Source organism: Triticum aestivum, chromosome 2B, assembly GCF_018294505.1.
Source record: "Triticum aestivum cultivar Chinese Spring chromosome 2B, IWGSC CS RefSeq v2.1, whole genome shotgun sequence".
NCBI lineage: Eukaryota > Viridiplantae > Streptophyta > Magnoliopsida > Poales > Poaceae > Triticum > Triticum aestivum.
The window spans coordinates 774,709,286-774,735,377 of NC_057798.1; the positions used below are offsets into that span (position 1 = coordinate 774,709,286).

Sequence of the window (26,092 nt, forward strand, 5' to 3'; positions counted from 1 at the left end):
TCCAAATGGTTGCAAAAAGTGGGGCCATTAAACCATCGGACCACGCCGTCGGGCAACCTCGGCGTGGAGACTAAAACACACCGAGTTTGTGCCCCTTAGAGAAGGTTAGCAACGCACGGTCATAATACTGAGAGAAAAAATGGATGCACAGGTTACCACACCAATCTGCAAATCGTCTCCTTACAGGGACAAGGTAGATGCATCGCTGCGCTATCAGGAAACGAGAACTAAGAAATTTTACCATCATCGCGAACAAGGGAACATGATATGTCTGATCAATAAATCTTAGTTGGAAAAAAAATTAGTACTATATTTTTCTTTCTTGCTTGAAAAGATAAATAGCACTCCCTCCATCCGGAAATACTTGTCAGACATATTACCTAACCATAGCAGTACGAATCAACAAGCCTTCAGCTTCAGTGGTAGCCCAGTAGGCCAACACCAACGGAGTAATGGATGGCGAGGAAATACCCACATTGTAGCCTCTGCATCTGTACCAGCCATGCATATCTAAGTTGATGGGAGCTAGTGCATCTGTACAAGACAAAGATCCCATGACGTATTGCGGAATCCACATGTCAGTGGCCCAATGGCACCATATGTACATGATGCACCAATATTTGAGCATTCATGTACCGAGGTGTAAACATACCTAGTTATGTACTCCAAACAAATCTGTCACCGTCCAAAGCAGTATTATAGCCTAGTTGATGGCTTAATTTATTATTATCTTGACATCACCATCTCATCCAAACACACTGTAGTCTAGTAGACCATCTAGTTTATCATTATCTTGACGCCAGTATCACTATCCAAACATAGTATAGTCTAGTTGCCGCTTAGTTTATTATGATGTAGAATTGAAATTTGATAGTTTGTTTATTTTCTTAGTCAAATATCTGAAATTTGTTCCAGCCATGTTAGATCTTCAATATGATTTGCTTGTTCTGTGCACACCAAAATGCAGAAATTTTGTTATGGTCATTACCCAAAATTTGGCTTGCCAATGATTTTAGTTTGCCACCGCGGGATTTAAAGTATGTGAGTTGATCATAAATTTTTTGAATTTGTGCTTATTGATATTCTTGGGGACAAATAACGAATAATAAAGGTACGCAAGTATTGAAATGTTGAAATATTTGGATTATGCTACATTATGAACTCTGGGATGTGCAAGAGATTTGAATGCGAAATATTCAGACAACAAAAGATTTCTGACCAGTGGAAAGTATCATTTTCATGGTGAAAAATTATGAAGTGTGAAATTTCAGAATCTTTGAGCGATATAAACAGCCCAAATGTGAAAATATACAAATTGTGTTGGCTTCCTTCGATAGCTTTTATTGTTCTTAAAAGTACTATTGCCAAATTAAGTTAACCATTTTTATTATCTAATACAAACCATCCACCATCCACAGTGTGTGACATATATGTTGTATTTGTTATACATGGATTTTGTGCAACCGAGGCTTTGCACAAACCTCAAGTTAATTTGTGTGGCTCGAATGGCATGTATGAATATATTTGTATTTGTCATACATGGATTTTCTGCAACCGCGGTTTTGCACAAACCTCAAAACTAATTTGGGTGGCTGGAATGGCATGTATGAATATCTTTGTAGGAACAACATTTCAATAACACAACATTGTTTAGCTTGTGAATCGCTAGAAAGTCGAGTTTCTAGAAGATTCAGTATCACTGTCACATAAATAATGATATATATTCCATGTGTGACACATTTGAGTTATAACATATTGTCAACACCTAAAACACTCATACAAATTATTATTATTTTTGACAATTCAAACCGGTGTTGCTGCAATACAAAGGGGAACAACCTTAGTAAGTGTGAGGCCAAACTTATCTTCCATGTCAATCCCATCACTTTCCAGCTCAACAGGGAGACTCCACTTAAACTGATGTAACAATGAAGCGAGGATCAAATGCACCATCCTAGTTGCCAGTGTCATCCCAGGGCAGATCAGACATCCGACACCAAATGGAAGGAGCTCAAAATCCGCACCTCTAAAGTCAACTGTGGAACCTAGGAACCTTTCCGGCATAAATTTCTCAGGTTCATGCCATACATCTTTATCTCGACCTATCGCCCATACGTTTATGAAAACACGTGAACCTTTTGGTATTGTGTAGCCTGCTATTTTCAGTGTTGCCTCAGGTTGGCGTGGCAACAAGAGTGGAGCAGGAGGATGGAGTCGAAAAGTCTCTTTTATGATAGCTTGAATATAGGGCAACCGAACAATGTCAGCTTCTTCAATTTTTCTTCTTGGGCCGATAACTTCTCCAAGCTCATTGCAAGCCTTAGCTAATGATGATGGATTTTGGAGAAGCTCAGTCATTGCCCATTCCACTGTGCTAGAGCTTGTGTCACTGCCGGCGGCAAACAAATCCTAACATGCAAAGTCACATCAATATAGTCTGGCAAATGTAGCTATTTAGATACTCTAAACAAGCATCACATAACATACAATCGATAATTTGCTAAGTGTGCTATATAACAATAAAAAATTGTTTTGAAATGCAAATAGATACTGTATGGATGAATTATATAAGCAATAATTCGCTTATTTTGAGCGTTAGATTTGATATTCCTTCCATTGCATTATAATAGAAGAAGTCATTGTTCTTGGGCTTATTTTCTTCCACGCTGGATGAACTGCGGCATGTAAGGGCTATGGTGGGAATTTGAAATGTGGCAAAATACAATAAGGCCAGGTTGAAAGAATGAAAAACATATGGACTTGAGTTTTAGATGATTCTATCCTTATATAGGAAAATTCCAACGGTGTTCCTTGTATCTCATGAATGGGTGCCATAATTCCGACAAAATTCCTAAGCAGAGACTACTCTATAGGAATTTTAGTGGCAGATATATGAGCTTTCGAATTTAGCAGCGTTCATTTTTTTTCTGTAGCAAACTTTAAAATATATTACTATCAATGGAAGTAAATGGCTACTTATCACCAAATTAGCATGCTTTTTTGACTAAAAGGGGTAATTTATAATCTCTACCTTTAATCTGCATCAAAATCTGTAAACTTTTCTAGGTGGTGTACCAAAGCAAAGTTTTTAGATACTTTGATGCTAACATTGAAAAAGAAAAGGTAATATCATGACTTTTAATTTTAAATACGACATCGTTTGTTTGATTTGATCCTCGGCCGGCTCAATCGCCATCGATGGCTATTGAATTCATGCTCTACCAACTCATCAGTCCTTAGACGTGGGATTTATGTAGGCCAGATAATCTCTTTTTAATACTGCGTTGACACGGTCTTGAATTCAAGACCTCCTAACTCGGATACCATATTGAATTCATGCTCCAAGAACTCATTTAAAAGTCTGAAATGATGGAGAGAGGGGGGCAATATATTTCCACGCTCGCCATGTAAATTTCTATCTCTTTATTTGTTGCAAACTGAAACAGCAACCGCAATTGGAAAACAGAAGAAGAAAAAAGTGTTGTTACGGTGAAATAGATGCCATATTTCCTACAAAATTCCTAAGCAGAGACTACTCTATAGGAATTTTAGTGGCAGAAATATGAGCTTTTGAATTTACCAGCGTTCATATTTTTCTGTGCAAATGGTTACTATATATATTCCATATCAAGTTTTTTTGTTTCATTTCTCGATCTAAAAATGATATTAGGATATGAAATTTGTGGCGTGTACCCCCCCCCCCCCCCCCACACACACACACACACAGCATACGCGAATCTTAAAGTTACTTGAAAAGCCTATCAACATATTAGCATGCCTTTTCGACTAAAAGGGGTAACTTCTACTCTCTACCTTTAATCTGCATCATAATCTGTAAACTTTTCTAGGTGATGTGCCGAAGCAAAGTTTTTAGATATTCCGATGCTAACATTTAAAAAAAAGCTAATATCATGGCTTTTAATTTTAAATACGCCATCATTTGTTTGATTTGATCCTCGGCCGGCTCAATCGCCATGGCTGGCCATGTGAATTTCTATATATTTTGGTGCAAACTGAAACAGCAACTGCAATTGCAAGACAGAAGGAAAAAAAATGTTGTTACCGTGAAAAGTGAGCGTAGCGTCTGGCGGTCGAGCAGGTCCTTGCCATCCTCACGCGCCGCCACGTCGAGCAGCACGTCGAGAAAATCGTTCTTCCTGGGCTGGCCGGCGTCGCGGCCGAGCAGTCGCTCGTCCACCTCGGCGTCGAAAACCACGTGCAGGCAGGAGAACAGCTTGGCCAGCCGCCGGCGCGTGCCCTGTATGTCGGCCGGCGCGAGCACCGGGAAGAAGTCCGACACGTTGGGGGTCCCCACGGCCTCCATGATGCCCGTCACCACCTCCTGGAACTCTCCGGAGCGGTTGTCGTCGTCGAGGCTCGTGAGGTCGTGGGAGAAGATGGTGCGGGAGAGCAGGTTCAGGCTGGTCGTGAAGGCCACGCGCCCCACGTTCACCGGCTTGCCGTCGCGCGCCAGCCGCGCGACGTGGTCCATGAGCTCGCCCACCTTCTCGCTCCGGAGGTGGTGGAGCGCGTCGAGGCGGTGCGGCGCGAAGAGCTCCGTGGCCATCATCTTGCGGAGCGCGCGCCACCGCGGCACGGGGGGCAGCCAGGGCACGGAGCCCGCCGCGTGCATGCCGGTGGCGTCCGGCACGGACCGGGTGGCGAACGTGGCGTCGTGCCGCTGCAGGATCTCCCGGGCCATGGCGGGGGAGGAGGCGACCACCGTGGTGACCGCGCCGAGGCGGAGGGACATGAGCGGGGCGCCATGGGTCCTGGCCAGGCGTGCGAGGGAGCGGTGCGGCCTGTCGCCGAGGAGGTGGAGGCTGCCGATGAGCGGCAGCGGGCGCGGGCCTGGCGGGAGGCCGGAGCGCGCGTGGGTGAGGAGGTTGAGGAGGTAGACGGACAGGAAGGAGACGACGAGCCATGCTAGCCAGGGCACAAGCACCGCCAGGGCCACCATTATTGCTTCCGTTCCCTTCTGCAACTGGCGGGCGGTACTGGACAGGCGTCTCTATTTATGCTGGCTCCATCTTGGACTTGGTATAGTGAAGTGAGGAATGAAGACCAAATCTAGATGAGATTTTGCATCGAGGAAAACCTGCAGCCGACGTGTTGGTTGGTGATGCCTAACGTCAAAGTAGCTAGTATGGAACGAGCACAACATCTTCCGGCGAGCAAATTAAGAACGATTAACACATTAAAAATTATTTCCACTAAACTAAAATCACAACAAGTATTTTGAAACGGAGGGAGTACTTGGGGACCCAGACACATATACCAACCTTATCCAGTGTAGCATGAGAGAGTATCTTGGTGCCTCCTTGTTTCCGTTGTGAAACCGCCATCAGATGAGATCACATTGTTGGCGGCTGGAAGATTTTGCTGGAGCGTGGCAAAGTCCACATTTGAATCTTTCAACAACGTACGTGCGGTGCGTACACGTACTCCTCTCGATGGTTCAGAATATATGACCATAACGTACGGCGGAGAGAAAAAACAACATTATCCTTGGACCTCTGGATGTCACATGCCACCACCTCCTTGCTTGCTCTTTGGATTTTGCGAGCTTGGTCGATCCGTAAGGGTGTCTGCTCAACAGCGTCGGCATGCAAAATGGACTGTTAATTCAGTGGTGCTGCCGACTGCCGAGTGCCGACTGCCTGCCGTGGCCAAATGAAGTTGCGTTAGCTGGGAGTAAAATATGGGATGGAAGCCAGCTGCATCTGCATGGGACTCTAGAGCGGTCGCCCCCTTTGACCATCCCGGCGGTTCACACCTCGCACCGGCTCCAGCTGCGGCTGGTGGTGCAACTGCAGTTGCAAGCCGGCGCTCTTGCGTTGAATTTGTGGTGCCCGCACCCACGCAAAGTCTTTTCCGCCTTCTTCTTTGAGAAGTGCAATGATGAATCATAGGCATATGAATCCACTTTGGAAAACTTATTTCGAAATGCATTTTTTTTCGAAAAAAGTCTCATGCATACATCTTCAGATTCTATGTACACGCAGAAAGTTTCATCGAAAACAACTTTTTTCTTCTGCCTATGCCAAAAACACAAAATAAATATGTCGTGAAATGCTATTTAGAATCACTAAAGTTTGTCTTTTTTACGGAGGCAAAACCAAAAGAGATTTTTTTTTCACAAAACTTTGTGCCGTGCACACATGTTGTGAAGATGTATGCGTGATTTTCTTTTTTGAATTTTTTTACATTCTAAAACATGTTTAAAATGCATTTTTTAAAAAGTGGGTTCATATGCCAATGGGTTCCGTACGTCCACACTCCTTCCTTGGACTTTACTTTCCCCCATAAGATAAGAGCATCTACAATCGGATGCCCCAAACGTCTGGACGGGTTGTCCGGTCAGTATCTTGCCGAAAAACGCCACCCAACCGGCATCCCCATAACTGGCCCAAACGTCTGGACTTACTGGCACTCCCCGTATCCATCCCATATCCGGGGCGGATATGGGATGACCGGGGCCCACGCTGGCCCACCGATCCCACATAAAATTGACTCTATCCGCACCTCCGGCCAAAATTCCAACTGCATTCCACTCCACTCCCTCCCCCCCCCCTCCCTGATTTAGGCAATTGCGGTCTTACATGCTCTAAGAGGACGTCCAACAAGTACTCTTTCTCATTTCCAACGGGTCCATGTAAATACACTTTTTAAAATCACATAAACAACCCAACCACCCCGCCATCTAGGAGAACATGGCTCTTCTCATCAACCTTTCCCTAAAAGTAGTGAGGTGCAACTACTAAGATTTCTCGTCGCCTCCATGCCAGCCGGTGAGCTGAGAACCTGATAGCTAGCCACATCACCACGGCCATCAGTCTGGTGCCTGGCGCGCCTTGCCCAACCGTCTGGTCTGCCTCCACCCTGGCTGCCTTGCTGGACCTCCCCCCCGACCGGTCATCGCTTCCTCTGGCCCACAAAGTATTCAATGAATTTTCTCGTCCATTTTTTCCAATGGACGAAGATTTCACGTCGCCTCCATGCCAGCCGGCGAGCTGAGAACCCGATAGCTACCACACATCACCACCGACAACAGCCTGGTGCCTGGCGTGCCTTGCCCAACCATCTGGTCTGCCTCCGCCCTGGCCGCCTTGCTGGACCTCCCCCCGACCGGTCATCGCTTCCTCTGGCCCACAAGGTATTCGATGAATTTCCTCATCCATTTTTACCAATGTCACAAATAATTGTTGTTGAAATTATGTGTGCTTGCATTGCGGATAAATTCTCTTGTTGGCTTGTTTTTGGACTGACTCATCGTCGGATGAGGATGACTAACTTGATATGGGGCTTGCTTTTATGTGTTGACACAATGCCAAAAAACAAGCCAAGGCAGGGGGTGGGAGGGTCAGTGCCTAGGAATATCATACTTTGTCGACACAAGCAAGCTGGTCATGACAAGTTTATGGAGGACTATTTTGAAGTGAATTCAATGTTCAGGCATAAAACTTTCATCCGAACCTCAACGAATTGTTCTTGCGCATTGCTCATGCCGTGGACGATCATTTCTCATACATTGTGCATAGAAGAAATGCAGGTTTAGCCGACAAGGTCTTTGTGTTTTGAAGAAGGTTGCAGCGGCGGTGGCATGCATGCATATGGTTCTCTAGCTAATTCTATTAATAATTGGATTGGATTGACAAAGAGCAGTTGCATACAGAGTTGGAAGAAATATGTGAAGTCTGAGCTTCAGATCTTTGGAGAAGAATATCTCAGAGCTCCAAATGAGAGGACACTACAAGACTTCTTGAGATGGGTGCGTCAAATGGCTTTCCCGGTATATGCTTGATACTTGATAGTATCAATTACATGCATATTTTCTTGAGTAGACATGGTAGCAATTCAAGCAAAGATAGCACACAAGGTATTTTTTGTATTTTTTTTTTGGAGAAGTACAAGGAGACGGAAAAGAGAATGGAAATAGAAGAAAATAGCAAAGGAAAATAAAACAAGTAAATGATAAATGTGTATGAAGGAACCTTATTTGTTTGGTGAAGCCACCACGGCAACGGCGCCAAAAATTCTTCTGCTACTTGGGATAGGCGTTGGGATTTTTCTGTAGAGAAAGGGTGATGTAATATAGTAGCAGATAGTATTCTCCTTAGTTAAGAACCAAAGTTTATCGAACCAATAGGAGACACCATGCAAACAAGGTAAGCGATACCTACACACACAAAGCAAATACTTGCACCCAATGCGGGTAAGAGGGTTGTCAACCCCCTTGTACTCATCAATTGTAAGGATTAAATCTGATAGTTGTGGATAGATAAAATAAAAAAGAAAGTAAAAGTAAATAAATTGCAGCAAGTAATTTTATGGTTTTAGTAAATATAAAGTGAGTGGATCCAGGGGCTATAGCATTCACTAGAGGCATGTCTCTCATAAACAAATCAACGATGGGTAAACAAATTAATGGCATGATTAATACATAGGCATTACGTCCAATACAAGTAGACCGACATCCATCTGCATCTACTACTATTACTCCACCCCAAGACCACTATCCAGTATGCATCTGAAAGTATTAAGTTTATAACAAACAGAGTAATGCTTCAAGCATGATAACATAATGTAGACAAAGTAAGACCAAATAATATGTTTGAAACCCGTCGTTTTGACCATAGTAGTAAAACTACAAAGACATGCCTTGCAACTCCTACAGTCACAGAGTAAGGACACCGCAAGATTGAACCTACTACCAAACACCTCTCCCACTCAAGATAAATCAATCTAATTGGACAAAAGAGATGGATAGATAGATAGATAGATCAAAAAGAAATATAAGACTATAAATCACATATAGGATGTTATTGAGGCATGAACGTATGCACGCTACCAACACAATAGTTAAATTGCTTGTTTACTTCAGGCATAGTTAAATTGTTCATTTCATTTGCTTTATTTGTGTAGCACTTAATGAGATGCCCAAACAATGCTGCCAGATGTAGGGTACTTGATTATAACATTTAGTTGACGTAACTCAATGCCTTTCCATTTCATTACTCTGGCAAAGTGTGACTGTAGTTTTGAATTCTATTAACCAACTATGACTGCATAAGTCTCACATTCTAGTTTATAGGAGGCCCACAATATAAAACTACTCGCTTATACACAACAGTTTAATTGCTTGTTTCTCTGAGGCATATTTATTTGCTTGTTTGTCTGAGCCATTTTGTATTTTGTTTGTCTATCAACAACTAATTGAGTTGGCTAATGATTGCATAATTTTGCTTGTTGTAGTAGGTTTGTATGAATTCCTCTGTAGTTCATTATGCTCCCTAAGACTCATTTGAAACAACCACATAATGTTCCAGCTAGTTAATAGGAGCTACACAATGCCATACTGCTTTCTTGCTTATACACAAGATATATCAAATGTTTAGTAGCCGCGCGTGGTCTCAATTTGTAACCTGTCAGTGTTTTGGATTTGGCTCCAACGTCATATGCTGCTTTGGTGAGCGAAAGAGATTTCTATACGCATATTGCATAGACTACCATCTTTATAATTTTTACAATATCACATGTTTATGCTTCATGACGTGTATATTATTGTTAGTCCTGTTTGTCATTTACAATTTAGTCTGTCTTGCTCGATTCACTGTTGTAACTATATTTTTGCCCTAGTCATGTGTACTTAGAGAAATATTTCATGAAAAAGTGACATCAACACAAAGTTCTCGGAGCAGTGCGGCATGGTCGTTGCCAAATGGTTATCGATTGGAATTGGAATATGTTGATGTTTTAGGGCATCTACTAGAGGCGGAAAGACAACATGCATATGTGTTCCAAGATTTAATCGACATGTTGAGAAGGAAGATGCAGGAATCAGATGCATTAGTGAACGAAATTAAACAAGTGACTGAGGAAGCCACAAAGAAAGTGGAGATTTTGCAGACTTCAGCATGTGCTATCTGAGTCCGGGCAATCCTATTTTCTGAAGAGATCATAGTGCAAATGGTAAGTTGTCTTGATTCGCGTCCATGATGTATGAGGTGTATGTGCCCAGCGTATGTACTTTGCTATTTGGTTGCGCTTATTATCACTAGTGGCAAACTTTGATGCCAGTGGATGTAATCTATTGTATAGTCTAGGATTATCCTTCATTTTTATGTCGTAATTTCTTTATTTTATAGTGTAGGTTTTTTAGGGGATTTTATAGAGTAGGATACTTCTTAGTTACTGCATCATTGTTGAAACGGGGGTCACACTAGTAGAAAATAGGACTTTCGTCCAAGCTCAATATACACATTAGTCCCAGTTGCATTACGAACCGGGACTAATGTGAGCATTAGTCTCGGTTCGAGCGGCTAGGGCATCGGGAAGGCATTAGTCCCGGTTCAAATGGGACCTTTAGTCCAGGGTTGAGACATGAACCGGGACTAAAGGTTGCGATGCCCTTTAGTCCTGATTTGTGTCTCAAACCGGGACTAAAGGGGTTCTGATTTTTTTTTCTTTTCCCATTTGTTTTTTATTTTTAGTTTCTGTTTTAAATTGTTTATACCTTTTAGGATATTTGGTGTTTTTGAGTGATTCTTTTTGCATTAGATTCAAAATTTTGTCTAGTTTCTGTTTGTGCCATGAGTTTTTCAAATTTGAATGACTTAAATATGAATTTGTTCAAAAAAAAATTAAACCCTAAATTGTAAATAATTTGAATTTAAAAATAGTTTTAATTTAATCCTTTTTGCTCCTAGTCACATGTAAGATTTTTGTCATAGTAAGATTTATATGGTTATTTTTAGAAGAACTTAAATTAGGATTTTAATTAAAACAATATTGCTTTGTTTATATAGTTGTGTTAGTCCTTTAATTGTTGTTTTCAATTATTTTTAGTTAGTTCTTTCTGTAGATCTTAACATGTTATAGTATGCTTTTGTTAGACAACAGTAGATAAATTTTTATATATTAATATTAATTTTAGTTCTGTTGTGTATTAATAGTTGTTTAGCCTTTAATAATAGTTGATAGAATTAGTTTTGCTATATTAAAAAGTAATTCTTTTTGCCACTTTAATATAACGTGACTCTGGCTTCGCTAACCTTAATTGTGACTGGCTGCGACGGTGCTACTAGATGTAGTGGATGGTAGGATTGGATGGACACTATCCCGGACTAAAGAGGTTCAAACTCTACCCCACCCCTCCCCGGGTGTGTCGCCATTTCAGTTTTGTAAAAAAATGATAAAAACTTCAAAAATTAAAATCCTTCGAGATGTAGTTATGTTACTACATCTACTAGTTAGGAAATTTTAAAAACTTAAATTTGGACATGTTTTGCAAAAAATGTTATGAAGAAGTAAAACTACCATATTTTTTGCATACGATGTTGAAAAAACCCCCGCATAATATATCAAAAAAAAATTAGCACGAAAATCAGCATCTGAATTCGACCGCCATAGGCCGTTTTGCAAATTTTAGAATTCTCATATTCTTAAAGGAAAAAAGTTATGCTCAAATTTTAGTTTTTTTGAATTTTGGTTAAATCTGGTCAAACTATGGTCAAACTACTCTTATTCAAGAAATATTAGTGTTACTAAATAATTGTTTTAGTTTTTTGAATTTTGGTCAAACTGTGGTCAAACTATGGTCAAATCTTGTCAAACTGTAGTCGAACTATGGTCAAACTATTTATTCAAGAAATCTTAGTGTTACTAAATAATTATTGTTTCTAGAATAATAGTTTCAAACTCGAACGGTCTTAATGCTCAAGTTAAACTCCTATGGGTTAATAGGATTGACAGCTTAGTATTGTTAGGAAAACAATAAGTGCAGACTTGGAAACTAGGAGGAACAGAACTTGAAAGTTAAGCGCGCCCAGGCTGGAGTAGTGAGAGGACGGGTGACCGACGGGGAAGTTAGACGATTTGGAATGAGTGGTTCATAATTGAGCAGTTAGGGATGAGGGGTGATTAGAGATTAAATTGTCAAATAATTCAGAAATTTGAAATTCAAAAAAAAATCAAAAACAAGTTAAATAAAAATTCAAACAAAATTTCAAAAAAATTCCTTTAGTCCCGGTTGGTAACAACAACATCCACGTGGAGCTCCTTTAGTCCCAGCTCGTAAGCAAACTGGGACTAAAGATTTTGGGTTTTAGTCCCGACCCTTTAGTCCCCATTCCAGAACCGAGACTAAAGGCCCATTTTCTACTAGTGCCAACAGGCCAGAAAGTTACCGAGGCACCATCGGAACACAACTAAAATAGGTAGTCATAATGGCCATTATTGGGCCGACCTACTAATAATAAGCGGATCCTAATCACCTGGGCCCATAATGGCTCGGATGGTCCTAACTATTCTTAACTAGGCCCATAACAACATGGGCCATCACATGGTAGAAATGGAATGTGGGCTCAAATGTGAGCCCATCCTAACAAGGGTTAGTTAGGGATGAGGGGTGATTAGAGATTAAATTGTCAAATAATACATGGGCCGGACTGGGCTATGAAGATACAAGATAGAAGACTTCGTCCCGTGTCCGGATGGGACTCTCCTTTGCGTGGAAGGCAAGCTTGGTGACTTGGATATGTAGATTCCCTTCTCTGTAACCGACTCTGTGTAACCCTAACCCCCTCCGGTGTCTATATAAACCGGAGGGTTTAGTCCATAGGACAAGAACAATCATAATCATAGGCTAGCTTCTAGGGTTTAGCCATTACAATCTCGTGGTAGATCAACTCTTGTAATACTCATATTCATCAAGATCAATCAAGCAGGAAGAAGGGTATTACCTCCATAGAGAGGGCCCGAACCTGGGTAAACATTATGTCCCCCACCTCCTGTTACCATTAGCCTTAGAAACACAGTTCTGGACCCCCTACCCGAGATCCACCATGTTTTGACACCGGCACCTAATAACTATAAGAGGATCCTAATCACCTGGGCCCATAATGGCTCGGATGGTCCTAACTATTCTTAACTAGGCCCATAACAACATGTGCCATCACGTGGTAGAAATGGAATGTGGGCTCAAATGTGAGCCCATCCTAACAAGGGTTGTTAACATGCCGAAATAAACAGCGAGACTTATTGGGCCATGATGTGATAGAGTACAGTCCGTTAACAGGCCAAAACACAACTCAGGATTTAGCTGGCAAGAACATAATAGGGCCCTTAACAGGACAAAAGTAAAACTAGGCCCGTAATATGGCATAGACACGCCATTAGTAGGCCGAAATCTACCTTAGGCTAGAGGGTCATTTAGTAGGTGGGCCGTTAACAGCCGAAATCTAACTCGTGTCATAAATGGGCCCACTTACTACACGTGCCATTAACAGGGCGAAAGTGAGAATGGACAAAATCGTGCCGTGGTGAGCATGGGCCATTAAGAGTGTTGGAAATAAGCCATGCCCGTGACGATGGAAACCGACATGTGCGCGCCTAGGTCAAGCCGGTGACGGTCTTGTGGAAGTGTACGTATGTGTGTGTGTGTGTGTATGTGCTGCGTGTCTTGGTGTTAAAACCGGCAGATCTCGGGTAGGCGGGCCCAAGCTGTGCGTCTAAGGATCAATGGTAACAGGAGACCAGGGGACACAGTGTTTACCCAGGTTCGGGCCCTCTTAATGGAGGTAAAACCCTACTCCTGCTTGATTATATTCGAAGAGTATGAAGATTACAAGAGTTGATCTACCTCGAGATCGTAATGGCTAAAACCTAGATGCCTAGCCTATGAGTATCCTAATGACGGTAAAGAAGATAGACTCTACGGACTAACCCCTCCAGTTTATATACACATTGTAGGGGCCTAGGGTTTCTACAAGGTCGGTTTATCAGGGAAGGAAACTTCCGGACTCTAATCTTGCCGTCTACATATTGAGAAGTCCCACCCGGACACGGAGGATGATCTTCAGCTTAATCTTGAACGGCCCAACCCGGCCCATACTCCTAGGCTAGACACCTGAGGATCCCCGAATCTAGGACTCCCTCAGTAGCCCCCAAACTTGCCTTCAATGACGATTAGTGTGCGGATAAAAGTCTTCGGCTTTGCAAGGCGGGTTCTCCATCATACTCTGGATTGATGATAGTCTAGCATCAATTTTCGTGTCTAGTCTTTATGATTCCTTCCTGCCGTCGCATTGATTTCCACATGTTTGAGCGAATGCAAACGACCCGTTACCCTTGTATTTTAATATTTCCAGCAGGCATAGGCATCGCCTATATAAATAAGTTAAATCTCTGACATGCCATCTCGCATCGCCCCAAGAGCAATAGAGCAAACCATGGAAAAAATTCAAACCATGGCTAGCATCCCTGGCTCCTCCTTGCGTCCTCATGCCCCTCAAGAGGGGAATTGGCAAAGTTGTTCCGTATCCCTTCTCCAGCTCAATCGACTCCAGACACAAGGATATCTTCCCCCCGCGGATCTAGTCTCCGTACGGGCAGGGTTAACTTCTATGTGCGATGATGTATTGGCAGAGAATTTCCCCAATCCCAGCCAAGGAGAGAGAGGGTGTGCTTCATCTTGTTCCTTTGAGGGGTGTGGGATTCCCAATCCACCCCTTCCTCAGGGGTCTACTGGAATATTACGGGATCCAACTGCACAACCTCACACCAGGTTCTATTTTGCACATTTCCTGTTTTGTCGCCCTTTGCGAATTGTTTTTAGGCTGCTAGGCTCATTTTGAACTATGGAAGAAGTTCTTCTGCCTCGTCCCCCGCCACCAAGGTGGAGGGTCCATATTTGAAGTGGGCGTCGCCAAAGTATCGCACATAGACGGATCCGGTTACCCAGTCGGCACTCCGAAGAAAGGATCTGATGAATGGTCTTCGGAATGGTTCTATATTGAGGATCTTCCTCTTCTGAACCCTGTTCAGTGGAGGATTCCCAAATTCTGCAGCGCTCCTTTAAAAAAGCTATTCAGCTGGCGCCCCAAGCCCCCTAGACAAGAGGATAGTATGGAAGTAATGAGATTGGCCAGCAAGGTCAGATTGCTGACCCATTCCGGACTCTCCATGATTCAAGTCATGGCTTTCACGATAAAGCGATGTATACAACCTCTTCAGTCCAGAGTGGGTCCTTTATGGAACTACAACGGAGGGGACGACGCATCTTGCTATACGTGAAAGGGTACAGATAACCAAGCCGCATTGGTCGCCATGCTTATGGACCTTTATAAGGGAGAGGAAGAAGACTTCGCCTATCTGCAACCAGGGCGGTTTCTCCATGTACAACCCCATTGAATGGGTAAGTTTAATCATTCAGCACTTTTTTTATCATTGGGTGTATTAACTGAACATTTTGGTTGTTTCAAAAATATTCGTGGAGGAAGGTAGTCGAGAATATCCTTTGCCCTCCTCCCCAACCAGAAGAACACGCACGTCACGAAGACCCCGGATTCCATGAAAATATGGATATATTTGTGGAATTTGAAGACCGAGTCTATTACCAGGTGAGTCTTGACAGCTCATAGGTAGCCATCATGTAAGATTGCCCCGATCTCTACCCCTTCGTCAAGGTAACTGTCCGGAAATCAAAAAGGAATGACATTTCCGCACATAACTTACTCTCCGCACTGGACCGTGCTTCGCAGGATCGGCGTTCAGCAAACCATACCCAAGGATGGGCAACAAGAAGAAGGACGACACCCTCAAGGGGTGGTCGTGCAAAGCGAAAGGAAGCCGGGAGCGCCACTGAGCCTGCTACAACACCAAAAAGGTATGTGCCTTATTTGATATTTAGGCGCAAAGCCGAATTGTCATTTTTCATCCTCCTTTTATTATCTTAGGAGGGGTACCCGACGGACCGTAAACAAGATCCCGACCAGCCGAGCCGTAGCCAATCCGACGCCGGAGGCGGCAACTAGGACTGGGGTGCACGTTGGCACGACGCAGACTCATCTGCCCTATCAAGAGTCGGATGAGGTGTCCGTCACCAACTCTGAAGTGGAAAGTGTGATGAATCATCGACACTTGAAAGAAGCCCTACGCAACCCTGCTTTAACAGAGCCAGAATTTACCACCCTTAGCACCATTGGCGCATACATCCGCGCTGCCCGGACGGACTTAAAGGAGTTGCTCGTCTATTCTAAAAAGATATACGAGTATAAATTTATGTAGACTTAGTAGATAGATAGTAGTAGCCCTAGAGACTTAAAGCGGTAGGAACCAACCAATTTAAGGATCGTTTATGACCGCAAGTTCTCATGGAAAAGAACATCGTACTATCCCAGGAGCTCGACACAAGCCGGACACAGCTAAATGTTGCTGTCACCGAGCTTGAAGAAATTAAGAGTGCCCCAATGTACTTTGGCAAAGATAAAAAGCTAGAAGAAGTGAAGAAGTAGGCCGAAGAGATAAAGAGCTTAAAGGCTCAACTCTTGGAGGCGCATCAGGAATACCAAAAGTTGAAGGGTGGTATATTCAGTATGACTTTTGAACCATCTGAAGTATTGATATAATCATATAATGTGGAATGTTATCGTTCGGTTGATATAGATATGTTGACCGGCCGTCACAAGGAGGAAGTGTCCGGGCTGCAAAGCGACCTTCTAAAAGAACTGTCAAAGCTGCACGAGCGTGCCCGGAAGGCCATGAAGAATATGGCCAAAGCCTTATGGCCATCCGATGCCCCTCCAGAAAACATGGAGGGGTTGGCAGAACTATTCAAGGGTACTCGGCGTCGGTTCGAGCTGTGGAAGACGTCCGCATGCCGTGAAGGTGCACGAGAGACATGGGCCATGGTGAAGACACGCTACACCGGACTTGATCCGAATCATATGGCCCAAGTTGGACCTCAAGGACCTGACGGGAAAGAAATCCCTGTAAGCTTGGTGTATGACCAAGTAATGGCAGCAGCGAAATATTCGCAGCAAGATTGTAAACTAGATAGCCTACTAGATGGCGTAGAAAGAGAGTTGGCGTTCGATTCTATGTAGCAATGTACTTTATGGTCGACTTATTTCTTGCCGGAATTAATTTTTTTTGTCATCGCAGACCTTCGTCTTCCTCCTCCGAACCAAGAAGTTGGAGAGTTTCCATATACTGTGTTTATCTAAGGAATGTTTAGTATCTTTGGAAACTAGGTAATCCAGTCATTTTGCTCGAACAGACAAAATGTGTTCGGGGAGTTATGTTATATTACTATTTAACGTAAGAAACATCTTCCGAGAAATATAGTTCCGTTAGGGGTTCCTTTCCTTGGACTAGCATGCCAAATAATGTATGCCTATGCTTGTACCCAAAGTACAGGTAGTCAATTCCATAGTTTTTCAAAAAAGCAGTCTGTTGTATACATGCCGACCAATTATTCCCTTAAGAATGCTAGCTTTCGGCTTCACCCATCTAAGGTACAGGTCCAAATAACTCGGTTGTAGCAATCACAGAGGTACTCCCTTTACACCCTAGCCGAACAATCGGAAATGTAGGGAATAAACACAGGAGCAATGTAACCCAGCTTGGCAAAAACTTAAGTCATAGAGGTGCTTGAAATGGCAGAAGTAACAACTGTTATGGACGAAAGAAGCTTATAAGCTTTTCAATAAAATGCTTCTTTAAAAGAAGCCCCCATGTATGGTGGCGTGTATACATTTAAAGATGTGTACCCCGAGCAATGAAGTTGATCCGAACATACATTTGGGAAGAAAAGAGAAAAAATTAAAAAGGGAGAGAAAAAAAAGGAAAAGACCTAGTTTCAAATGAAACCTAAGGAGGCCGAACTATGTGTAAATCTTCGGAGCCGGGCAGCATTCCATGGGTTCGGCTCAAGGCAATTATCCTCTGCATTGCGAACGCGATAGGCTCCTCCAGTAAGGACTTCATCTATGACAAAGGGGCCCTCCCATTTGGGTTTGAGCTTATCCTTTTTCTTTTCCGGGAGGCGTAGAACAAGTTCTCCGACATTTTATGTCTTAGCCCGCACTTCTCTGCTTTGGTAATGCCTGGCCTGTTATTGATAGAATGCGGAACGGGCTTTAGCAACATCGTGCTCCTCTTCAAGTCTGTCTACGTCATCCTGCCGATCTAGTTCGGCTTCTCTCTCTTTGTACATGCACACTCTAGGTGAGTCATGAATAATGTCGCAGGGCAATACTGCCTCTACGTCGTACACCATAAAGAAGGGTGTGTATCCGGTCGTTCGATCGGGCGTGGTCCGGAGTCCCCAAAGTACGGAATCGAGTTCCTCAACCTAGTGCTTGTCCGATTCTCGTAAAGGGCGCACTAATTTGGGCTTAATACCACTCATAATCAGACCATTGTCCGTTTCAACTTGGTCGTTTGTTTGAGGGTGGTACACGGATGCATTGTCGAGTTTAATGCCCAACTTAACGCGCCAACTTTTCACCTCATCAGCTGTGAAGTTAGAGCCATTATCAGTGATGATACTATGCGGGACACCATAACGGTGGACTATGCCAGATATAAAGTCGATCACTAGTCCGGCCTTAGCTGTTTTTACTAGTTTGGCCTCTATCCATTTAGTGAATTTATCTACCATTACCAGCAAGTATTTCTTTTTGTGGCTTCCCCCTTTAAGGGGTCCAACCATATCAAGCCCCCTGACCGCAAAGGGCCAAGTAATGGGGATTGTTCTTAATGCGGTGGGAGGCATGTGGCTTTGATTGGCGAAAAGCTGACAGCCCACACAGTGTTGGACAAGGGCTTCAGCGTCTTCTCGAGCCATGGACCAGAAAAACCCTATTCTCTAGCTGCAGTGTGATGACCGCCAAGACCGACATGTATTTCTGCCAAGAGTTGCCTTCCCTCTTCTTCGGAGATACACCTTTGAAGGACTCTGGTTGTACTTCTTTTGTACAGTTCACCCTCATGCAGTTTAAAGGCTTTAGAACGCCGAACTATGCACCGAGCTTCATTTTGATCATTGTGAAGTTCCTGCCTATTAAGGTAGGCCAGGAAGGGTTCGGTCAAGGGGGCGATAACCGCCATGATCTCATGAGCAGAGGGTGTTATCTCGATATCTGAACCTCCGATGGTGTCGGTATTGTGTTTGGTAGCTGGGTGTGTGGTTAGGTACGTATTGCCATCACCGCTCTCACCCTGCCATACTACGGATGGCTTAAAGAGCCTTTCCACAAAGGTGTTAGGTGGCACAGGGTCGCGCTTAGCGCCCATATGAGCGAGGACGTCGGCTGCCTGATCACTCTCTCGAGCGACGTGATGAAACTCCAGTCCTTTGAACCAAGCTGATATTTTTTAATATGGCATTTCGATATGCCGCCATTTTTGGGTCCTTTGCATCAAACTCTCCATTGACCTGGGAAATTGCGAGTTTTGAATCACCGCGCACCTCCAGGCGTTGTATACCCATGGAGACATCCATGCGAAGACCATGTAGCAGCGCCTCGTATTTGGCTGTATTGTTGGAGTCTGTATACATAATTTGTAGCACATAGCGGACTGTGTCCCTAGTAGGGGATGTTAGGATGACGCTAGACCCCAGTCTGGCCAGCATTTTGGAGCCGTCGAAGTACATAATCCAATTGGAGTATGAGTTATACTCTTTAAGTAGTTTGGCTTCCGTCCATTCCGAGACAAAGTCGGCCAAAGCCTGGGATTTAATAGCCCGACGTGGCTTGTATGCGATTTCGAATGCTAAAAGCTCTATTGCCCATTTGGTTATGCGTCCAGTGGCGTCCCTGTTATTGATAATGTCATTGAGTGGTACTTTAGATGCCACTGTGATCGAACACTCTTGAAAGTAGTGTTGCAATTTACGAGATGCCATGAAGACTGTGTAGGCTATCTTCTGATAGTGGGGTATCGGGATTTGCAAGGTGTAAGGACCTCCGATACATAATAGACTGGTTTTTGGGTGGGGAATTTATGTCCTTCTTCCCCTCGTTCAACGACGAGCACATAACTAATCACTTGGTTAGTTGCCAAAATATATAATAACATGGGCTCTCCAACACCTGGTACAACCAAGATTGGGTTACTTGAGAGAAGGGCTTTGGTTTCTTCCAATACAGCTGTGGTAGCGTCCGTCCATTTGAAGTTGTCAGTGCGTCGTAGTAGCTTGTAGAGTGGTAATGCTTTTTCTCCTAATTTAGAGATAAATCGTCTTAAGGCCGTGATGCACCCAGCTAGTTTCTGGACTTGCTTTAGGTCTGCTGGTATGGCCAATTGTGATAAAGCTCGGATCTTGACTGGGTTCGGCTTGATTCCTCTATGGGAAACAATGAACCCTAGCAACCTTCTGGCTGGTACTCCGAAGACACATTTTTCCGGATTGAGTCGTATGTTATATGTTCGGAGGTTGTCGAAGGTGAGGCCGAGGTTGTCTACCGGTGTTTCGATGCATTTTGTCTTAATGACCATGTTGTCTACGTATGCTTCAATTGTTTTGCCGATCTGTTTTTCCAAGCAAGTTTGGATCATACGCTGGTAGGTAGCCCCAGTATTTTTGAGCCCGAAGGGCATAGTGTTGAAGCAGAAAGGACCGTAAGGGGTAATGAATGCGGTTGCGGCCTGGTCCGATTCCTTGATCTTAATCTGATGGTATCTGGAATAGGCGTCGAGGAAATACAAAGAGTCGTGTGTCAATGATTTGGTCGATGCAGGGCAATGGGAAAGGATCCTTAGGGCAAGCCTTGTTGAGGTCCTTGAAATCGATGCATATGCGCCAGGATTTTTCCTTCTTTGGTACCATAACCAAGTTGGCTAACCAATCCGGATGTTTGATTTCCCTTATAAACCCAACCTCTAATAATTTGGCTAGCTCTTCTCCTATGGCTTGTCGCTTGGGTTCGGAGAATCACCGTACTGTTTGCTTCATAGGTTTGAATCCCTTGATTACATTGAGACTGTGTTCGGCTAGTCTTCGGGGGATGCCGAGCATGTGTGAAGGGTGCCAAGCAAAGATATCCCAATTTTCTCGCAGGAATGTGCGTAGGGCGGCGTCCACTACCGAATCCAGCTGTGCTCCAATAGATGCTGTTTTGTTAGGGTCCGTCGGGTGCACTTGAAATTTTACTATTTCCTCGGCTGGTTTGAAGGAGGTGGATTTGGATCTCTTATCAAGAATCACATCGCCCCTATCCACTGTAGAGTATAGGGTGGTTGATTCCTCCGCCGCTAGGTCTTTGGATAGTGCCTCGAGGGCCAAAAATGCAGTTTTATTTTCGGCCCGAAGGGCTTTGTCCGGGTTGCTCGAAATTGTGATAATTCCATTAAGTTCGGGCATTTTGAGTTTTGTATACCCGTAATGGGGATAGCTTGGAAGCGTGAGAAGGCGTCCCGGCCGAGGATGGTGTGATACCTACTATGGAAGGGGACCACATAAAAGAGAAACTCTTCGGATCTATAGTTTTCGGGCGTGTCGAATACCACATCCAGTTTAATTTTCCTCGAGCATCCTGCTTCTCGACTGGGGATAATACCTCGAAAGTTGGTATAGCTGCGCTCGATGCATGATCTGTCCATCTGCATTTTATCGAGCGTGTCCTCGTAGATGAGGTTAAGCCCACTGCCGCCATCCATGAGCACTTTAGTAAGCCGAAAACCATCAACGATGGGATTTAATACTAATGCAGCGGATGCTCGTATTTATCGGGCTTTTGGTTCGTCCTCGACCATAAATGTTATTGCTGTGTCGTTCCATGGGCTCAATGCAGTAACTTGGTGGAATTCGGCAAGGTCCCGGAGCACCCGTTTGTGCCGATTGATCGAAGATAAGGTCTCGAAGACCGTGAGGACGTTAAAGTTGTCCCTCTCCGGAGAGTATTTCTCTAGAGTTGTGGTGAGGATGGCCTCACCACGTTTTGCTACTTGTCGTAGTACCTAGCATGGTCGGAGGATATGGGCTGGGACAGCGCGCGGAGTGACATGAATCAGGCAGGGCTTGTCCAGTAGTTTGTCAAGAACGGACCTGTGTCCCTTAAAGGGTTTATTTTTCCTGCCCATAGGCTAATGGTCTAGTGACCCGCCAGGATGTATTCGTTTACTCCGGGCCGCACACTGCTTCAAGGCAGCGGGCTCTAGTTGAGTTTTCTGCGCCCTCCATGTACTTTCCATTGCACAATATTTTTGTACAACTTGTGATAGTTCCATCAAGTTTTGTATGTGGCGACGGTCGAGGGCATTTAATACTCCCTCGTCGATGCAGTTACGATGAAAAACCGAAACTACGTCGTTGTCCGGGCAATCTTCAATCCTATTTTTAACAAGCAGAAATCTGGCCTAGAATTGGTGGACCGTTTCCAGAGGCTACTGCCACACATACATCAGGTCGTATATATCTGGAGGACTTGAATTGCTTGGAGAATATCTATTGTGGTGGGTGGGTGGCTTAAATTTTAGATCCAGTCCCACATCAGAATTTGGAGCTTGAAAAGTCTCTAAGGCGAACGGTTCGGGTTCAAGGAGGCACAATGGCTCCTGCAATCCTATCCTCAAGCCAAAGTCTGGAGGGCGTGAGGTCCCGTCCGAAGTGGGAGTATCCGGCTCAAGGGATTTGGAGACCCGAACATATTTGGTTTTCAAAATCGGGAGGGAAATGTCTTCGGGCGGTCCCTCAACAACCGCTACAAGGTGGGTGATCGGCAGGTGATTAATTTTCCTTTGGTCGGGTTTGAGCCTGATCCGATCATAGTCCGTTGAGACCCCCATGGCGGCGATGTGGTCCAGCAGTTTGTTAAGAGATGAAACATTCACCAGATCCAACCTTTCGGGGTGCTTGTAACTGATGCAAAGACGGTGTTTGGTGGATGTCGGTGTCAAAACCGGCGGATCTCGTGTAGGGGGTCCCGAACTGTGCGTCTAGGCAGATGGTCACAGGAGACAAGGGACACAATGTTTTTACCCAGGTTTGGGCCCTCTTGATGGAGGTAAAACCCTACTCCTGCTTGATTAATATTGATGATATGGGTAGTACAAGAGTAGATCTACCACGAGACCAGAGAGGCTAAACCCTAGAAGCTAGCCTATGGTATGATTGTTGTTCGTCCTACGGACTAAAACCCTCCGGTTTATTTAGACACTGGAGAGGGCTAGGGTTACACAGAGTCGGTTACAATGGGAGGAGATCTACATATCCGTATCGCCAAGCTTGCCTTCCACGCCAAGGAAAGTCCCATCCGGACACGAGACGAAGTCTTCAATCTTGTATCTTCATAGTCCAGGGGTCCGAGCAAAGGTTATAGTCCAGCCATCCGGACACCCCATAATCCAGGACTCCCCCTCAGTAGCCCCTAAACCAGGCTTCCATGACGACGAGTCCGGCGCACAGATTGTCTTCGGCATTGCAAGGCGGGTTCCTCCTCTGAATACTTCATAGAAGATTTTGAACACAAGGATAGTGTCCGGCTCTGCAAAATAAGTTCCACATACCACCGTAGAGAGAATATTATTTGTACAAATCTAATCTGCTGACGTATTCTGCAGCGTGACATCACGCCACGGCCAAGCCTTTATTCGAATCGTTTTATTGTCCCACCTCAGCACGTTTAGCGAGGTGGTTTCCTTGGCACGTCTTGTCGAAGCAGAGATCGTGTCCCCTTATTCCAGGATTCTCATCAATACGGGCGTGGGTAACCCAACCGTGCCATTAATCACGGAGCTTGGGAGATAAGCGAGTTTTACCAGGCTGGTGGGGGCACATAGTTTCGTCCGCCCATATAAGGGGATAAGGATCCACCTTTTCCATCTATGCCTTCTTCCTTCTTCGCTTATCCATTTCCGCGCAATCGAGCTCCAGCGCCCAAGTCCGCACTTCCCACCTCAACCTTCTCCAGCCATGTCCGAAGCGGGAGGTAGGTGGAGGGCCTCCTCCGCCACGGAGGGGCACATCAAAAAGTTGAGGAAAGACGGATACTTGTCCAACGACATTGCGCACCGGCTTCCAGGCGAGGGGCAGCTTATCCCCACCCCCACGCCCCATGAGAGGGTGGTGTTCCTCCCCCATTTCCTCCGCGGACTGGGCTTCCCACTCCACCCATTTTTCCGGGGGCTCATGTTCTACTACGGCCTGGATTTCCATGATCTGGCCCCGAACTTCATCCTCAACATCTTGGCGTTTATCGTCGTGTGCGAGGCCTTCCTCCGCATCAAGCCCCACTTCGGCTTATGGCTGAAGATCTTCAATGTCAAGCCGAAGGTAGTGGGCGGCCAGCAAGCGGAGTGCGGAGGCGCCATGGTGGGAATGATGCCCAACGTCATATGGCTCGAGGGCTCCTTTGTGGAAACCATCAAAGGGTCGCAATCGGGGTGGTTCTATATCACTGAGCCGCGTGACCCTGAATGGGCAGCGGCCCCTGAATTCCGATCTAGCATCCCCACACGGCTCACCTCCTGGAAAGAGACGGGCATGTCATGGGGTAATTCGGGAGAGCTGACCGGACTCCCAACCTGCGTCCAAAACCTGGTGGACAAGAAGGTTAAACTTGTCAATGTAGTCCAGGTCATGTTCCTTCGCCGGATCCTCCCGTGTCAACGACGGGCTTTTAACTTGTGGGAGTTCGACCCGGCCCAGCACCAAACTTTGTCCAAGCTCTTTGACACAACGCATGAGGATGCTTGGAAGGTGCTATTCAAGGGCACCGAGGTTCCCCCTCCCATTACCGAGGATCGCAGATTCTGCGCGAAGCGCCAAGCCAGCATAGTAAGCTCGTTTTACCCTTTACGAGATACATGTTTTTCATAGTTTGACTCTATGCGGGATCTAAGCTCCCGTTCCTTTGACAGGACTGGGAGGAGAAGTCTGGACAGATCGACTGTCCGATTCCTTTGCCCGAAGGCCCAGCAGATGCCCGCTTGGCGAAGCTGCTGGTCCCGGCACCTTACATGGTGCCGGAGAAGAAGGCCACGGGAACTCGAAAGAGTTCCCGGCGCCTGGTGGTGTCAGATTCATTGCCTGACGACTCCGAAGTGCACTCCTCCCACGAAGACGAGGAGGAAGAAGAGGCCTCTCCCCCTCCAACGGGGGGAGGAAAGAAAAGGAAGGCTGCCCCAACTAGGGAGGCCGGAGGGTCCAAGAAGGGAAATACCCTTCCTCCGGACTACTCCACCAACACTGACAACGGCGAAGAGGAGTGGCCATCCAGGGCCAAGCCCCTGGCAAAATCGTAAGTATACGGATACCAGAATAACTCATGGCGTTCCTTTATTGCACAGTATCTTCTAACGCCGAATATAATCATGCAGTCCGCCCAAGGCCCGGCTCAATGCTTCATCGAGCGGCTCCCTGGATTCGTCGGATGTGAATAGTTTTTCACTCCCGACTGCTACCTCCCCTCGCCCTGCGGACAATGCCGAGGTGGAGTCCCAAAAGGGGCCAAGCCAGGAGGAGGTGGTCCTGGAGGCGCCGCAAGGCGACCTCCCGGACTCCAGGCGCAAAGGGGATAAAACCCCAAAGGGCTCTAAGTCCGGCCTTGGGCCGGACACCGCTCCGGAACCTTCAGTGGTTCCGTAGTCCGGCAGGCGCCCCCCCAGTAAGAAGGGCAAGCCTACGACACCGGTGACTTCCGTCCAACCAGAGGCACCGGATAATTTGCTGGAGGTGCTTAATGGCGCCTCCATCGACGAGGAGCACCGCACTATTATGAGTGCGGTGATCCAGAAGGTCCAGTCCGCCAAGAGCGGGCTGACGAAAGCATGTGCCAGCCTTCTAACAGGCTTTGAGGTATGTATTTAAGACATGTAAAAATATTACCGCATAGACAATATCCCCTGATGCTCAGTTTGGTGTTCGGAAAGAAAAGCCGGACTGAGGATCTAAAAAGATATACACAGGAGTCTAACATAAGTATGCCAATATGGGAATGCAGGCTGCGCTGCTGACCTCTGCCGCACTGACTGCGGAGGTCAATGCATTGAAGCAGAGCCTCGAGCGGTCCGAGAACGAGCTCGGCCTTGCCAAAAAGCGGCTCAAGGACAAGGAAGGTAAGTAGTACCTTATGTAAGTATATAAAATATCTGGTTGCAAATAATGACAGGACCAACGTGAGTATTACAGGGGCCACAACCGAGGTGGCGACCCTGAAGGAAGCGCTGTCCAAGGCCAAAGACAATGCGGCCGTGGAGCGCGCCGAGCGAGAAAAGCAGGAGGCGCGGGTGGCGGAGGTGCAGAAAGAGCTCCACGCTCTTGTGAAAAAACACGAGAGTTTGGAGCTTGACTCAAAGACTCAAG

The 26,092-nt window shown here is 45.3% G+C and overlaps 1 protein-coding gene across 1 annotated transcript; it reads right to left on the bottom strand.

Moving 5' to 3' along the window:
* Positions 1-1,700: 1,700 nt before the first annotated feature.
* On the bottom strand, positions 1,701-4,971 carry LOC123047312 (geraniol 8-hydroxylase). Its single transcript, XM_044470832.1, has 2 exons — positions 4,064-4,971; positions 1,701-2,409 (listed from the first exon to the last, which is right to left on the bottom strand). The coding sequence occupies exons 1-2, from the start codon at positions 4,958-4,960 to the stop codon at positions 1,804-1,806; spliced, it is 1,503 nt and encodes a 500-aa protein (XP_044326767.1). The 5' UTR covers positions 4,961-4,971; the 3' UTR covers positions 1,701-1,803.
* Positions 4,972-26,092: the final 21,121 nt, after the last annotated feature.

What these genes read in the sequence shown, in the direction of transcription:
- LOC123047312 (XM_044470832.1), bottom strand. Translation starts at nt 4,960, where the DNA reads ATGGTGGCCCTGGCGGTGCTTGTGCCCTGGCTAGCATGGCTCGTCGTC. An exon ending in CGCTACGCTCACTTTTCACG is followed by an intron (nt 2,410 to 4,063) that starts GTAACAACATTT and finishes TTTGCATGTTAG; the next exon opens with GATTTGTTTGCCGCCGGCAG.